This window comes from Vigna umbellata, chromosome 4 (assembly GCF_029865625.1).
Source record: "Vigna umbellata cultivar VRB3 chromosome 4, Vumbellata_1.0, whole genome shotgun sequence".
Taxonomy (NCBI): Eukaryota; Viridiplantae; Streptophyta; class Magnoliopsida; order Fabales; family Fabaceae; genus Vigna; species Vigna umbellata.
This window is the reverse complement of record NC_142168.1, coordinates 18,583,122-18,599,477: the sequence shown is the minus strand read 5'-3', so window position 1 is coordinate 18,599,477 and position 16,356 is coordinate 18,583,122. Positions and strand designations below refer to the sequence as shown.

Below are 16,356 nucleotides of genomic sequence, written 5' to 3'. Positions count from 1 at the left end.
CATTGATGAAAACATCTATGTAGCCGAGAGAGACATACAATTAAAGTACTCTTTTGGTGGTATTATTAGCAAGGATAAATAATTAAAATAATTAAACTTAATAACAATTTCGTTCATGCCAAGCTAATATGTACATTTGTTTTTAGCAAGGCATTCTGAATTTCAATATAAACATAGTTACTGATTTACTTAACTGAAGAGAGAAATAAGTATTATAAAATTCAAAGAAAGAAGTTAGTAGAATTATGTACCTATTAGTCTGAGTCATCTTTGGCACTATGCTATATTCAATACAACCATTTCAAGTAAATAGTGTATCAGTCTATTCAATAAAGTCAAGTAAGCAATTCTCCATGGTTGCAAAAGTAGTAATGACCCTAATAACCCCCAAAAGGCTGTGAAGAATCCTAGTCCCAAGCTCATGTATAATGCTCCATAGAAAACCGAATTATCATCTTCATCATGGACGTCTCCTCCTTTAGACTTTATCACTGTCTCATCTTCATGACAACTTTTTTCAAGTGGTTTCCCACAAAGATCAGTATTTCCTTCAAAACAAGAGGCATCAAATGTATCCAAGTGTTTTCCCAATGGGATTCTTCCCGAAAGAGAATTGTGTGACAAGTCTAATTTTTGGAGAAAATCCATTTGGGAAAGAGACGAAGGAATTCTCCCATAGAATTTATTTCTTGACAAGTCAAGCGATTCAAGCGAACTTAGGTTTCCTATCTCAAAAGGAATTTCTCCACTCAAATTGTTTTTTGATAAATTCAAAGAAACTAGACCGAGCATGTATGTAATCTCTTTCGGCATTTCACCTATTAAATTGTTACATGAGAGATCAATGCTCTGAAGAAACAATTCAGGACGTGTGAAGCTGCGTTCAACGCCTTTCCACATCCACGTTATATGAAAGTTATAATCATTGCCACCAAAAAAATTATAAATTTCATAGTAGGTTCCATTATACCAATGAACACGACGTTCTGCTTCAGTTATGTTGATGCTCTTTTCAGAAAATGCAGTAAAATTATTGAAGCAAGCTGGAATTCCTTTTGACAATTTATTGTTAGAAAGATCCAATAATTGAATACGCTTTAAATGACATAGACGAAGGGGAAGATTTCCAGATAAGTGATTCTCTCGCATGATCAAGATTTGTAATTGTTGCATGCTTTCTCCAATCCATGATGGTATTGGTCCAGACAACACATTCTCACTCACATCCAACATAATTAAATGGTTGCAATTCTTCAGCGAGGAAGGCAATTCACCCATTAAACTATTATTTCGTAAAACTAAAGCTTCCAATTTGACGAGGGAGCCCATGGAGATAGGAATGTTCCCTGACAATTCATTGTTGCTTAAATCAAGGAACAATAATTGGTCTACAGATTTCCAACAATCTGGAAGTTGCCCCTTTATTTGATTATCTGATAAATCTAAAGTCGCCAATGCAGCTGTGACGTTTCCACATGAGAAATCTGAAAACTTATTTGCAGAGAGTAACAGCTCGGAAGCTTGTAGCAAAAACGATGACACTTTTCACTCAAAATTTTTTGAATTTAAATTTATAGATGGTCTTAAAGGAAGCTGTAATTTCATGTCAGGAATTGAATCAATGAGATTGTTGTGAGACATATTCAACTCGTACATAATTTGCAACTTGTTCCAAAACCATTCTGGCACAAAATCATTTAGTCCATTATCAGATATATCTACTTGGATTAAGGAATTTTGAGTCTTGAGCCAACTAGGAAAACTCGGACCTAGCTTGCAGGATGCTATATATCCAAATAACTTAATTGAAACGGGGGAACCCAACTAGACAGAAATTTTAGAGACAATGAGTTGTGTGACAAGGATAAGAAATACAATTTGGACAAATTAGAGATATGAGATTCAGTGACATCACCCTCTAAAGAATTCCCCTCCAATGATAAAATCTCCAACTCAGATAGCAGTTTGAGGCTCTCGGGTATCTTGCCAGTAATTTGGTTATAAGATAAGCTCAATTGCCGAATTATGTGTCTGCTGCATCTGGAAGAATTACGAATGAAGCTTGGAAATTTGCCATTCAACTTATTATTTGAAAGGTCTAATCTCTGTAATCTGCACATGCTACCAAAGAAAGAAGGAATCTTGCCTTGTAGTTTGTTATTTGAGAGAAAAAGATATTCAAGAGAGTTCATCGCTTTCCCAAATTCATTTGGAATGGGACCTTCCAACAAATTATAACCAAGGTAAAGGGTGCGAAGATTGGTAGTGAAGTTAGAGAGCCAGTGAAATATAGAGCATGCTTTTAATAAGTTATCGGAGAGATCAAGGTATACAAGAGAAGAAAAAACATTCATTGTAGAAGGAACCAGGAAAGTTCTATCTATAATACTGCAGTTTACAAGGTGAAGCTTTTGTAGTTTGGAGCTAATATTCAAATTAACCAGAAACATTGATGACTCAAGATTACTGTAAGAGAGGTCGAGGATCTTAAGAGATGGAAAATTTAGACATGGAGAAGGTGATAAGGCTATATTATTGTGAGAAAGATACACTTCTCGAAGATGAAGGCCAAAGTTAAACAAGAGTTGAAGTGTTGATGATGTCAAGATGTTAGAAGATAGATCTAGAACGGTAAGAGAAGTGGAAAAGTTAGAGGAATGAGAAAAGAACAAAGATTGAATATCATTATCGAAAAGATTACAGTCAACTAGCCTCAGCTCTGTTAAGTTTGGAATGAGCTTACTAATACTTTGTAGCCACTGGTGAGAGGAACTAAGACTATGCATTGAACTCAGCTCAAGAATGCTTAAGGAATGGAGAGTTGACAACCATTTTGCATCCTTAGATTTCATGTCAAAATTTCCACCTAGTCGAAGAGTATGCAATAGTGGAAGATTCCCTATGCGAAAAGGGATTGCTCCAGAAAGGGAATTTGAAATATAGTTTTCCATACGCCTTCTGTATATAAAATTGTTACTTCCAATACTCAGATATTGTAGCTTTCTAAGATTTCCAATTTGAATAGGAATTTGTCCGGAAAGATAAAATCCTCCAAGATCAAGATAGTGTAAGTGTTTGAGATTCCCAATCTGAACAGGAATCTGTCCCGAAATATAATTATCCCCAATATCCAGATAGCGTATTTGTGAGAGATCAAGATAGTATTGTTCTATCATTTGAATCTTTGATTTTTTTATGACATTCTCTACGTAGCAGAATTTCGTGTAAATTAATTTCGGTTCACAAATTATTCATACCCTCAATTGCAACTTATTTTAATTATGCTTTCGTGTCTTATTCTGCAGAATGCTTCCAACAACTAGACAGCAATAATGCTTTTCTTTATGGGAAATTACATGAAAAGACTTATATGCTCCCTCCACCTGGTTTACTTACTCTCAGTTCTTCTCAAGTATGCTACTTACATGAAAAGACTTATATGTCTAATGTGCTTGTCGAAACTATTAAACTGCATCACAAAATCTAAATTTCCACAGCACCTATATATCAATAAATGAAATGGGCACTGCAAATCCCAGTTGTGTTTTATTATTAATCAAAGTTAAAAATCTATAAAAATTACAACTAACAAAAATTCTAAAAATAGTTTATGATCACATTTTTACACACACTAAATTTTACAAGAACATCTAAATAGAAGCTAAAATCAAAGAATTAAAGCAAAACAAAATACGTGCAATTAGGTAAAATTGGAACTTTGTAGTTGGAAACCTTTTCTTTTTCCTATCTTTAAAATTTGAATGAGGAAAAAGCTGTACACCAGCCGAACAATTGTCAATATAGTGCTTGATAAGGTTTTTTAAACTGTGCAAGTTGAGAATTTTGTCTCTAAATTATTTTTTCCTTTTTTCACTTAATTTGTGTGACAATATTCATGGTTCATTAATTTTCATTTTCTCATCAAGATCATTTTCTTCTTTTCAAGTGTGTAAGATGCTTACTTTTTCAACCTCTAAAATGAATTACGTTGAACTGACATTATAAAACCTATAAAGAAACAAAAAGTAATTTATCTAAATTGAACTGAAAATGACTTCAGACAAATTAAATTTAATTATTATTTTTCTATGAAAAGTATACTGTATATATCCAAAAATTAATTTTATGATTTATAATTTTTATTATTTTAAATTTTTTAAACATTTAATAATAAAAATGTTAAATAATATGCTCTAGGTTTTTATTTACAACTATTATCAAATTTGAATTTCTATTTTCTTTTCTCATATTTAAGAATAAATTATCTAATTTCAGTCTAAAAACTAACATACAATTTCTTAAATTTTGATAAAGGTAAATGTGTTTGAAATACAATACAATCAAATATACACTTTTCATGGCAAAATGTGACCAATAATTCTGAGAGAGTGAAAATAATATATTCAAAATTTATATATTTTACATAAGCCGTTCTATTTTCATCTCTATAACTTATTGGGTGCTTTTATATTTACTCTTCGTATGTAATTTTTGAACATTAAGAAATAGTTTTCTAATTGAAGAATTTGATTATTAGTATCATGCTTCAATCAAAATATGTGAAAAATTTGAATCTCTTTTGTTTTTATCTTTACGAGTAGTTCTTTTATCATTTTAAAAAAATAAATCTATTCTTTTATTCTTTGTCAATATACATATTTTTTTTAAAATATAAAATGTAAAAGTAATTTATCATAAATCCAATAAAAAATTAAGAATGGCTAAAATAAAAACATATGGTAGTTAAGTCACCTATATTTTATATTTTATTATTCATTAACATTATTATCATAGAATAACTCCATTACCCTTAACCAGAAAAGCATTCTTGAACACCTATTTCCCCCTTTTATTCGGAATTTAAAAACTTGTTAACAATCAAACGAAAGGTGTGAATGAGGACAGTAAAAAAATGCATTAGATGTGATAAGTGTAGGCGAGTGTGGTAGACTATATGAGTAAGGCAGAAAGATCACATTATATTTGTAAGTGAAAGAGAGTAGATTATACTAATGAAACTGCTTATTTCATTCTTTAATCATTTAATCTTTTAGTATTTGGTTAAATAATTATTTGAAGAGCTCAAGTTACAAATAAGCCTAGCTTAAGTCGAGTTTCTTTTTTATGAATTAACGTCTAATAAGACTAAAGTTGAGCTTAGTCACCTTAAGATGAAAGTTGATTCAAGTCAATCTAAAGATTCAAGTTGTGATGGAAATCTTCTAGCTAACCAAATCTAGAAGGAAAATTCCATGGAAGTGCTCATAAATGAAGGAGGCGAAAATGGTGATGGTGGGAGTGTAGCTAAGTGTCTCGGCCATGGATAATTTTATGGTGTTGGATGGTGTGTTTGGTGGTTCTCTAAGAGAGGTTGAGTCAACTCTTGCAGGAAGGTGGCTAGAGGAGGCCATTTGGGTTGCTCTAGTTTAAGATGACCTAACAAGAATAGTATGGCTCAAATTTGGTAACATAACAATACTCTATTTCAAAGGTAACTACATGAAGGAGAGATACCTGTATTTATAGACTAAAGTGTCTCAAAATAGGCAGAAACCTAAACCTAAAAGATTCACCTTGGTTAGCTTGGAGAACAAGGAGAAAATCCTCTTCATTAGGAGAAGGACAAGTGGCAAAAATCCTCTCCAATGAGAGGGGGACATGTGACCACTACTGATGAAGTTGCTCCAGCAGAGGTGTGGGATGAAGGCAGGGAAATGAAGAATTGGATCATGAGCAGTGTTGAAGATGGCTCCCGAGAGGCAGCTGGCAGCGGAATGAAGTGTGTTTTTAACAGCAGTGGCATAGTGAATTCAGTGGAGGCAGAGATGGAGGAAGAGCTCTATGGTGAGTGGATTATCTAACTCAGAAGGCCTTCAATGGAAGGAAGCTAGAAGGAGAAGGAAAGCTCAATAAGAGGTGACTTTTGGCAGAGTTCTGGTTGCTGGAAAAATGCTTCAGCATAGTAAAACTCAATATATTCAAAAGTGAGCTACAAGCTTTGCTATTGAGATTTTATAGATCAATCTCAAAGCTTAAGCAAGCCTTTTACACGTTTTTTTCTAGATCTGAAATGCTAACCATGTGCTAAATGTGTGGCTTCTGGAAAGCCTTATGAAACACGTGAGAAATGAGTTTACATGAGGAAAACAATTACTAATGCCACCCCATAGAAGGATAAGCACACCCCTTCTTGTATAGAAATGTCTATTTTACCCTTCTCCATGTTTTGGCAGATTTGGAATATCTTCTTGTTCTCCAATTTTCCATCCAAAGATAGCAACTAGTACTTGACCTTGGGGAGAATATTCATCCCTCTTGTGATAGGTCCAATGGTGCTAGGCCTTCTTGTATCATCCTCTCCCCCTTGGAAAGGATTTGTCCTCAAATCTGATGGTGCTTCTGAAGACTTATTTTTGTTGGCTTCACAAGGGTTCCTCCTGGGTCAAATATCCATCTGCAATAAGCATCAAACATATCTCTAATTAGTTTTCTTTGACCCAATAAGATATATAAAAGAATATGTGTAGAAAAAGGTTTCCTAATTTTGAAATTTTTAATTTTAATATAATAAAGAAACCTTTCTTCATTTGAAATTTTATTTGTATCTTGAGTTATTGGTAACCATAAAGGTAACCATAACCCAAGTTGTGACTTTGCATGTGTTGAAAGTGATAACAATTTTAAAGATTGAGTGGCAAATTCTTTGAAAGAAAAGTGAAATTTGGGAAATTCAAATATAAATGGAGAAAAGTGAGAGAATAGAAAACCTCCCCTTAAGAATCTAGCTTCTAGGGTAGGAGGAGATGTTGTCCTTAGTTGCTTTTTCTTTTCTTCCATTGCTATTCTTTCAACTTCTTCCTTTTCTCTTCTTTGTGCTTCTTTTCTCTCTTTCTCTCTTCTTTTCTCTTCTTCTCTTCTTTCTCTTTCTTCCTCGTCTCTTCTATCTCTTTCTTTCTCTTTTCTTCTCTTGTTTTCTTCTTCTTCTCTTCTCTCTTGCTCTCTTCTTTTCTCTTCTTCTCTTCTCTCTCTTTCTTCCTCTTTTCTTCTATTTCGTTCTTCCTCTTCTTTTATTTCTTTTTCTCTTCTCTCTTTTTCTCTTTTCTCTCTTACTTCTTGCTTTTGTTTTTCTCTTTTTAATCTCTCAATTCTATGTTTGCTTGTCTCTTCCCATAGCCTCTTAAGTTTTTCTAGAAACTCACTTTCCCTACGAGAGAACCCACTTATATTTTGAATGAATGACTCACCTTTTCTAATAAGCTCTCTCATAAGTTCTAAGTTTCTTTCAATTTCTCGAGGCACAAACTTTCTTCTCATACAAGCTTTCAATTCATTCCAATCATGAATGGGATATTTTCTACCTATCTTAACATGATATTGCCTATCATCCCACCATTCTCTTGCATGCTTTTTAAAACTAGAAGTGTAAAGACTAAGAATATAAGATTCATTCTCTCTAGAATAGAAGGATTCATATTTACTTTTTCTCACCATGAATGAATGCATGTCATTAATTTCCTTTTCCCAAGCTAGGTATGTTAATGCACCAATATCATCACCAAAGAATGGAATGTTTTCACTAGCTTGTTTATACAAATCATCTTCAATCCTATCAAATTCATAAGATGAACAAGACTTCCTTCTAGCTTTATCATGTTCTCTTTTGATGCCTTTGTAAGTAAGTTGCTTATCAAAATTAAAATTCCTAGAAGACCTATATGAATAACCAGACATCTTTGTTTCTAAAAGTTTTTCTAGTGTAAAAGATATACAAGCTTCACACTTAGACAAGTCCCAGGTAAGAGAGGTGAGTCATGAAGACTGCTTAAGTACCAAGTCTTGCCTTGCCAGAAATGTCTTAGGTTACTACTAGTTACCCTTTAAACTAAAATCACTTTTAAAATCAAAGGACACAACCTAAACTCTAAATTCGGACCCCTAAGAGAGCTTCCTATTCGCACAAGATATATGCTATATAGGCGAGAATGGGAAAAGCAATTAAAGTGAGGTCTCCTAGGTGAGGCTTAGACTTTGGATCTAAGACACACTCACCGTCTACCAATTTTAAAGTGATGAGACTTTCAGTCAAGTTAGCAATTGAGGGAAGAACACTTATGAGCTCTTCCACTTCACTTGCTTGAAATGGCCAACTTACAAAATTGAAAAAGAAAGTAAACACCAAAAATATAAGGGAAAACAACAAAATTTGGGAAAACAAGGATGTGGTTGAATGTGGCAGCTTTGGTTGCTCTCAAACAAGTAATGAATCAGCTTGGATTCATGCAATTCTCTCAGCTGCAAGTGAATTATGCTGCTGTTGCAGCAACCAGTTTGATGCAGACCAGTGAAGAATTTGGTTCTGCTGCACCAAAAAAATCAGCCTCAAGGTTGATCTTTCCTTGCTCCAATCCACTCCCTAAGATGCTACCAGTGTTGTAGGACCACCTGAGATAATTCTGCACCCAACAAAGAGCTCATACAGACCACTAATAATAAATTATTAAGCCAGAAAATCAACACTGCTGCTGCTAGAAACTGTTAAACCAGAATGCACAACTGTAGTTTTATCAAACAACTTATGTGCAGGATTTTCAAACAACTTAAATCAATCAATTAATCGGTTTCCAATGAATGGTGGCACTCAAAATGAACTTAGGAAAGGATCTAGAGTAGATTTGAAAAGCAAGAAACAAAGATAAGTTGCAGCTTTGATCAATTTCGAAACCAAATGTAAACTAGGCAAAGTGTTTGATAAAATGCCTAGAAGAAAGCTAAAAAAAAATGTGCATCAGATTTTAAATTTTGCTTGGCACTGGTTCACACAGCTTTTTACAATGCAGTGTATGGTAAGATTTGAATTGTGCACTTCTTTTAATTCAATTGAACCAAGCTTTTGCTACCAACTCTGAACTAAATTTGATGCAGTAATCACAATCAAGCTTTCAAATTAAAATTCTGCAACTATACCAGAAAAGATGCTTAAAATTTGATGGTTTGAATGGTCATTTTGCACAAACAAATTTGGACTCTTAATTTTATGATTTGAGCAAATTTGTTTTACCAAATATGACTTGTGCAAGTTGCCAGCAGAGGCTAAATGCCTTTAAATCAAAATTTGACTATTGCAGTTGCTCTTTCACACCAAATTTGGCCAATTCACCATCCAATTTTTAGCAAAAGAATCAAACTGATATGTAATCAATTAAAATGACTCTAGGACAGCAAATCAAACTTAAACAAGACTCTAGGAATGACTGAAAAGATATCCAAATATGAGTTCTAATCTGGACAGATTCAAAATCAGAAAAAAATGACTCAAACAATGATGATTGCAGTTTGGTCAAGCTGCTTACACAAGGATTTCCAGATTCTGCAGAATGGTGCATCCAGTTTTAATGATGTTCGTATGGTTTGCACATACAGCAAATTCAGCACACAGCCAAGAATGATGTTTCCATACAGTGCAGTTTCAGAGAAAAACACAGGTGCAGTTTCAGAGAAAAAACACATGAAAAACCAGATTTAACACAGAATTGGATAGGCATCCATTGGCACTGCACTGTGATGGACTTCAAGATGCACTGAGCTCTTTAATCATTGCTCATCCGATGTGCTTCTATTGAAAATCCAGTCAAACACAACAGATTTATACCAAACCAGTTTCAACTCAGAATTTTGACAAAATAAACCAAAACACAGTACTAGACATGACAGAATTAGATTTCTAAATTAAAAGACTCAAAGCAAAGAATTGAACGATTAAAATGATGAACAATAAAGCAATTAAAAGCTGGAAACAACAAATTTCTCAATTGAAATCTACTGGAACTGTGAAAACAATGTAACAGTACAACAGAAAACAGAAAACAAGAATGGAAATGTTGACAGAATGCAGCAATGAAAACAGATACTCAGCTGGAGCGTGATGCAGAACTAAGGCTCTGAATACCACTTGATGAAGTTGCTCCAGCAGAGGTGTGGGATGAAGGCAGGGAAATGAAGAATTGGATCATGAGCAGTGTTGAAGATGGCTCCCGAGAGGCAGCTGGCAGCGGAATGAAGTGTGTTTTTAACAACAGTGGCATAGTGAATTCAGTGGAGGCAGAGATGGAGGAAGAGCTCTATGGTGAGTGGATTATCTAACTCAGAAGGCCTTCAATGGAAGGAAGCTAGAAGGAGAAGGAAAGCTCAATAAGAGGTGACTTTTGGCAGAGTTCTGGTTGCTGGAAAAATGCTTCAGCATAGTAAAACTCAATATATTCAAAAGTGAGCTACAAGCTTTGCTATTGAGATTTTATAGATCAATCTCAAAGCTTAAGCAAGCCTTTTACACGTTTTTTTCTAGATCTGAAATGCTAACCATGTGCTAAATGTGTGGCTTCTGGAAAGCCTTATGAAACACGTGAGAAATGAGTTTACATGAGGAAAACAATTACTAATGCCACCCCATAGAAGGATAAGCACACCCCTTCTTGTATAGAAATGTCTATTTTACCCTTCTCCATGTTTTGGCAGATTTGGAATATCTTCTTGTTCTCCAATTTTCCATCCAAAGATAGCAACTAGTACTTGACCTTGGGGAGAATATTCATCCCTCTTGTGATAGGTCCAATGGTGCTAGGCCTTCTTGTATCAACTACCTAATGAGAATCTTCTCCATTCCTAAAGTGACATGTTGTGAGATCCAAAAATATTATTATAGATATTTTCATTCTTTCACAAGTGATGTATAGTTCAGTTAGTAAAAATTTATTATTGTGATATTATAATTTGGTGTTCTAGTATTAAGAGTATAATTCTCGTATTTTATTTAGTCTGTTAATTACTGAGGTATGTATAGGTTTTTTTAAAGTCAGAATACTCAATCCAATATAGTATATGATTTTTTTAACAATGCAAGTGATCCCTTCTAGTTAACAAAAACGTAACCTTCTATTTTTCTCCTTCCATAAACGTGTTCTTTTTTTCTTTTCCCACACCCTTAGACTTTTCTTTCCTTTCCCCACACACAGGTATTGTTTTCCATCCTTGGACGTTTTTAGTTCCTATCAAGACTTTTCCTTGTGTAAGCCAATTGAAACAAATCATGCCCAGGTCTTTGAAATGAACACTAGTGCAAAAACAGCGTATGACGTCACGCGTTCAACGTCCAACCACTGAATAACCAACGTTAAAAATTATTGGTGGAATTTTTGTAAATAAATGCAATTATTAGATGTCGTTAAGAATTACAATTCGACGTCAATTTGTTATATTGGATAAATTTTGCGAAAATGTTTAGTGCGAAGGTGAAAATGTATTTACGTATGACGTCGAATTCCCTAGAATTAGACGTCAAAAAGATATAAAATGTCAAATGCCCCCGCATTAGACGTTTAAAAGTTAGTGAGTTCAATAAAAACTTAAGTAGGAGATTGAAAATTCATTCATTTTATCTTAGGGCACGATACCTTCTTCTCTGCTCAAACTTTTCTAGAACGAAGTTTGATGACCATCACATATAATATTTCTTTCATTTGTTACAAATGCATGTTAATTAACTACTTTAAGTATGATTTCCGTTTGTTTTGACCGATTATTTTAGTGGTCTTGTCCTTCATAGACGCATTCTGATTTCTCTCTCACGGGTGGCAATACTTTATTTCAACGAACCCACTTTTGAAGGTTAGTTTTCGTTTTCGTTTTGAAGAACTTATTTGTTGAACTTGTTTTTTTTTAACTTGTTTGTTGTTTTTGTTTGGTTGAACTTGTTTGTTGTTGTTATTTGATTGAACTTGTTTGTTGTTTGTTATTGTTTGTTATTATTGTTTGTTGTTGATACTCATTACACGTTCATAGTTCATGCTTTATAAAATATCAAAAACTGAAATTGTTATTTTCTACTTTTCAGGTCTCGTAGGGTTGTAAAAAAGGATCACACTTAATTAAAAAAAATGATTAGCATCGAATATTGACAAAATTCGACGTTAAATTGATTAACGTCGAATTGTTCTATGTTCGACGCCAATTTAACGTCTCCCGATGTGACATTGATCTCGAATTCGACGTGAAAGGTGTAGTAAAAATACTGACCAAAACTCAAACCGTAATTTCCTAAGGCGTGTAGATCACTGTCCTTAAGGACTTATCCGCGATGTATTGCGCAAGCCCCTCAGGATACAACAAGAACTTCTCAGAATTTTTGAGGATCTCAGAACTAGCAAGGAACTCTAAACAGAGTATAAGAATAAACCCAAAGTAATTTTAGAAGTGGAAAAGAAGAAAGGAGAAGGAGAGAAGACTGCTTTTGGTGTGTTTTTGGAATGAGGGAAAAACTCTCTATTTATAGAGTTAAAAAAGAATAAAATCAATAAAAGACAATAAAAGCCATTAAATATTTTACTGTTGGAGCACTTAATAAAATGAATATGAACGTTGTTGGCAATTAAAGTTTTGACCGTTGCAATCCAACGTTTTCTTTTGCAATAATCCACTACAAGAAATTGGTGTTTTACCGAAGGGTATTTACAGACGGCCTCAAGGCCTTCGGTAAAAGTGTATTACCGAAGGCCATTTAGAGTATTACCGAAGGTCATGGCGCACTACTGGAAAAATATTTATTTCCGACGGCAAATTACCGAAGGACTTTGTGGCCTTCGGTAAATGTAGTTTACCGAAGGATTTTCCGAAGGCTTGTGTAGTATCACTTTACCGAAGGGTATTGGCCGTCTGTAATGGACAGGAGTGATTACCGAAGGCCTATGACCGTGGGTAAGTGAATGATGTATATGAAATTAGAAAGTGACACATTTCCCTCCCCTCATTTCGCGAAAACCCCTTCTTCCCCAATACTGAGATTCTGTGCCCTTCCTCCCTCAGACGAACTGACTGTGTGGCGTGTGCAGACTTCTTCCCACCCTAACCATAACTGGGATACGATTCTTCCCCAGTCTTCCATTATAGGTGAAGTCTCCCATTCTCCCATCTCATTTTCTTTCCCTGTTATTGTTTTCGATTAGGCATCAGTGGTGGAACCTTTCTTCTTGTAGCGTTTTGCAGTGTTCTGAGCTGAGGAAGGTGGTGGGTGGTTCAGTTGAAGGCTACCATTCTCGAGGGAGGATATTGGAGGAGGCGGCGTAGAGGAGGCGGCGCAACCAGGGGAGTGTCGCTCTGTGACAAGGTCTTCCACTACCGCTTCAGAGGCTATTGAAGGGGCTACCGTCGAGGTAAGTTGTCATTTTCATTGATGAACTAAGCTAAGAAGAATGTGTTCTGACTTTGTTCAATGTATGCCCAGAATGAGTTTGTGCAATATGATTTTTTACAGAAAATATTGTTCAAAGTAGTCATTTTGATTGCTAATGCATTTTTTAGAAATAGCCATTTTAAAACTAAAGCAACCTAATATCTGTTGATTATGAAAACTGATAACAAATACTGGATCAGAGTAAAAACCTACTGGTACACCTAAAAAGCCAATTTCAATAAGTAGTGAAATACTGAAGATAACATTAAAGCTGAGTCCTGTTTCACAATTTGGTGTGTCTGTCTCTGTTGAAGCATCTGAAGGTTCGTTATAGAGCATGACCTAACCATGTCACTTGGTAAGGGAATCACGGGAAGGATATCACAGTTGCATATCTCAATCATGAACCCATGTGGGTCATGAAAAAACAACTGATCCACTTTGATCCCGGCTTCTTCCACTCCATTTCCTCAAGCTTCTTCTCCACTACTCCCATGCTTTGACACTGTTTTCATTCATCACAAAAACCAAACAAACCATGTCAGTTTCCTTTTGTTCAGTCAATTTGTCAAACACACTGTAATTAATTTCAAGTAATGCTATGAAACAAATTTCATTTCACACTGAAACGTTGCCTGGAATGATATGTGATTATCTTTCGGATTATTTTATTTCTTTCTTGGAATGTTGCTGGGGTCCTCTACTTGAAGCAACACTCATGCATTACCCAATCAGTTCTGATTCCTTGAGGAGGTCTGCCTCTATAGTACACCTTGGTATCTTTTCCAGTGGACTTTCCGTAGCCTGCAGGAGTTGGAGAATCATGTCCAAGAGCTTCAAGAGCTTGTGCTGCATTACACAAGACATGTTGAAAACCTAGACAAAGGTGGTTGAAGTTGAGCTGAAAGAGTGTTTCTTGTGAGTTCTGCTCAGCTTTGAAGAGTGGCACGAGATGTGAGAGTAAGGGAAGCTATATATAATGAAAAAACTCAGCCCTGTCAGCACAGTCCATAACAATAAATGAAATAAATTTAAGAGTGAGAAAAAGAAAATGAAAAAAATAAGACATCAAACACTGAAGCGGTGAATATAAATGATGATTACCTGCACCTAAAATTAGGGTTGATGTGTCCCTTTCTAGCTAGGGTGAGACAGGAAGGATAATGAGAGTTTGTTTTCTTGGGATTCAAAAAATGAACCCACTATTCCTGCTTGGATATGGACACTCTGCCCTCTTAAATTATGATGTCAGGTTCTGCTGACATTCTTTTCCTATCAAACTGCAAAATATTTTGGTTTCATTTTAAACCGTGAATGCTATTGTTTCTTTAGGTTTTCGTACATATCAGTTCTTGGCTTGCATTTTAAACCATTGAATTTACTGTGCAAGTTTTAGATATATTAAATGATTCTCCAGATTTATGTAAAGTTTTAGATAATTTATATATTAACACTATATATTATAAGAAACCAATAATAAAATATGTTTATATAGTATGGAATCGATGTTGAATAATAGATATTAGTAAGCAGAGTGTAATTGGACATTGCAGATGAAGAGAGTTGGCACATACAGAGTATATAAAATGGGTGACTGGGGTTGATGACAATGCTGGCTAGTCTGCTAGGGACCTTAAATTAAAATATAGTTTGAAAGAAGAATGGCTATTAGTGAAATGAAGTGTATTTAATAGGAGAGTGAAGGCGTTGTTTTATATCATGAGCTCCTAAGATCACGAGCCACGAGAGATGGAGAAGTGGAATATATTACAAGGGTTTGGTTAGCGAAAGAAAGACAAAGAAGACAATTGGCAGAATAGTGGTGTTGGCTTTGAGTTCTCGGCAATAATTGAAACTTTAAAAGTGTTAGTTTAATTCAACTTAGACATCAAAGATTGATAAATCTGGTGGACTCCATGTTTCCTCTCTTTCTCTCTTGTTTTCTTTCGGCTAACTTTGCTATGTGCATAACACGCTACAATCTAAGCCATAACCTTCCCTTCCCATCTCCATCATTACATTATGGATTACCTTTTCTCTCTGTTTCTTGTTTCAAGAACACGGGCAAGCATAACCTTTATCAATGTCTATAATATCTCAGCTCATTTGACATGATTTCTTGTTGCTAGTTTTTTATATTACCTTTACTCATCTCTCATTATTATATGTGGTACCACCTCAAATACAAACTTAAAGAAAGCAGGGACTTCGTATATATAATGTTGAACATCCAAATCTCTAATGCATTTGTTCCAAACCTTTTCTTCCCTTTCCTTTACCAAATATTGAACATCGGTTTCTGTTATCAATATGTAAAATCAAACACCTTTTCTATATATCCCGGACACCAAACCTCCTTTCCTTCTTTATCGCCATTCTGCATGTGATTGTACAACCTAATTATCTAGCACCTCTATATAAATAACATGTAAGGCAGTAAAAAATTATGGCCCAGAATCAACCAGAGACCTTATTTATTGGTCTTACTACCAAAATTTCTAGACAGTTGCTTTTATAATGTCTTACTTCACCAATTATTGATCTAAAATCAAACAGGGATCGATGTACATGTACTGTACGTACAGACATATTGGTAGCTATACTAGGGGTGTTCAATTATTTTTGTCACTACATATACTACTTTGTGTCCATTTTGTGATGGTTCTGGCCTTATCTCTGTACTGGGTTTATGGTAATATACTGATTCGTGATACAATTGCCAATACTTGGAGGAGTACAGAATTGTGAGTATTCTGCATGACAGAGAGAAAGCTATGGGAGTGCATCTAGCATGGACAAGGGACATTGATTCAAACGTTGAATAAGGACATAGCATATAATTGAATTTTTTAGCACCAAAAAAAGTATAGTCCACAAGTACTACTTTTGAGTCAGCTTCAGACACAAGATAGAAAAATTTTAGTGGTCATTCTTGATTATTATGGCTGCTGATATACAAACTTCATAGTAAATTTGCATCTTTAATGCAGACAACTTTTGGAAGATGCTTGTGATGCTTTGTATTAGTGTCTGCCTTAATAATATATGGCTAGGAAGCATATTTTATTTAATTATCGAGTTCAATCCATTATTATCAAGTGAGTGTATAATTTATTAGGAAGCATATTTTATTT

The 16,356-nt window shown here is 34.7% G+C and overlaps 1 protein-coding gene across 1 annotated transcript; it reads right to left on the bottom strand.

Moving 5' to 3' along the window:
• Positions 1 to 276: 276 nt before the first annotated feature.
• LOC148199436 (receptor-like protein EIX2) lies at positions 277 to 1,329 on the bottom strand. Its single transcript, XM_088112662.1, has one exon. The coding sequence runs from the start codon at positions 1,327 to 1,329 to the stop codon at positions 277 to 279; it is 1,053 nt and encodes a 350-aa protein (XP_087968788.1).
• Positions 1,330 to 16,356: the final 15,027 nt, after the last annotated feature.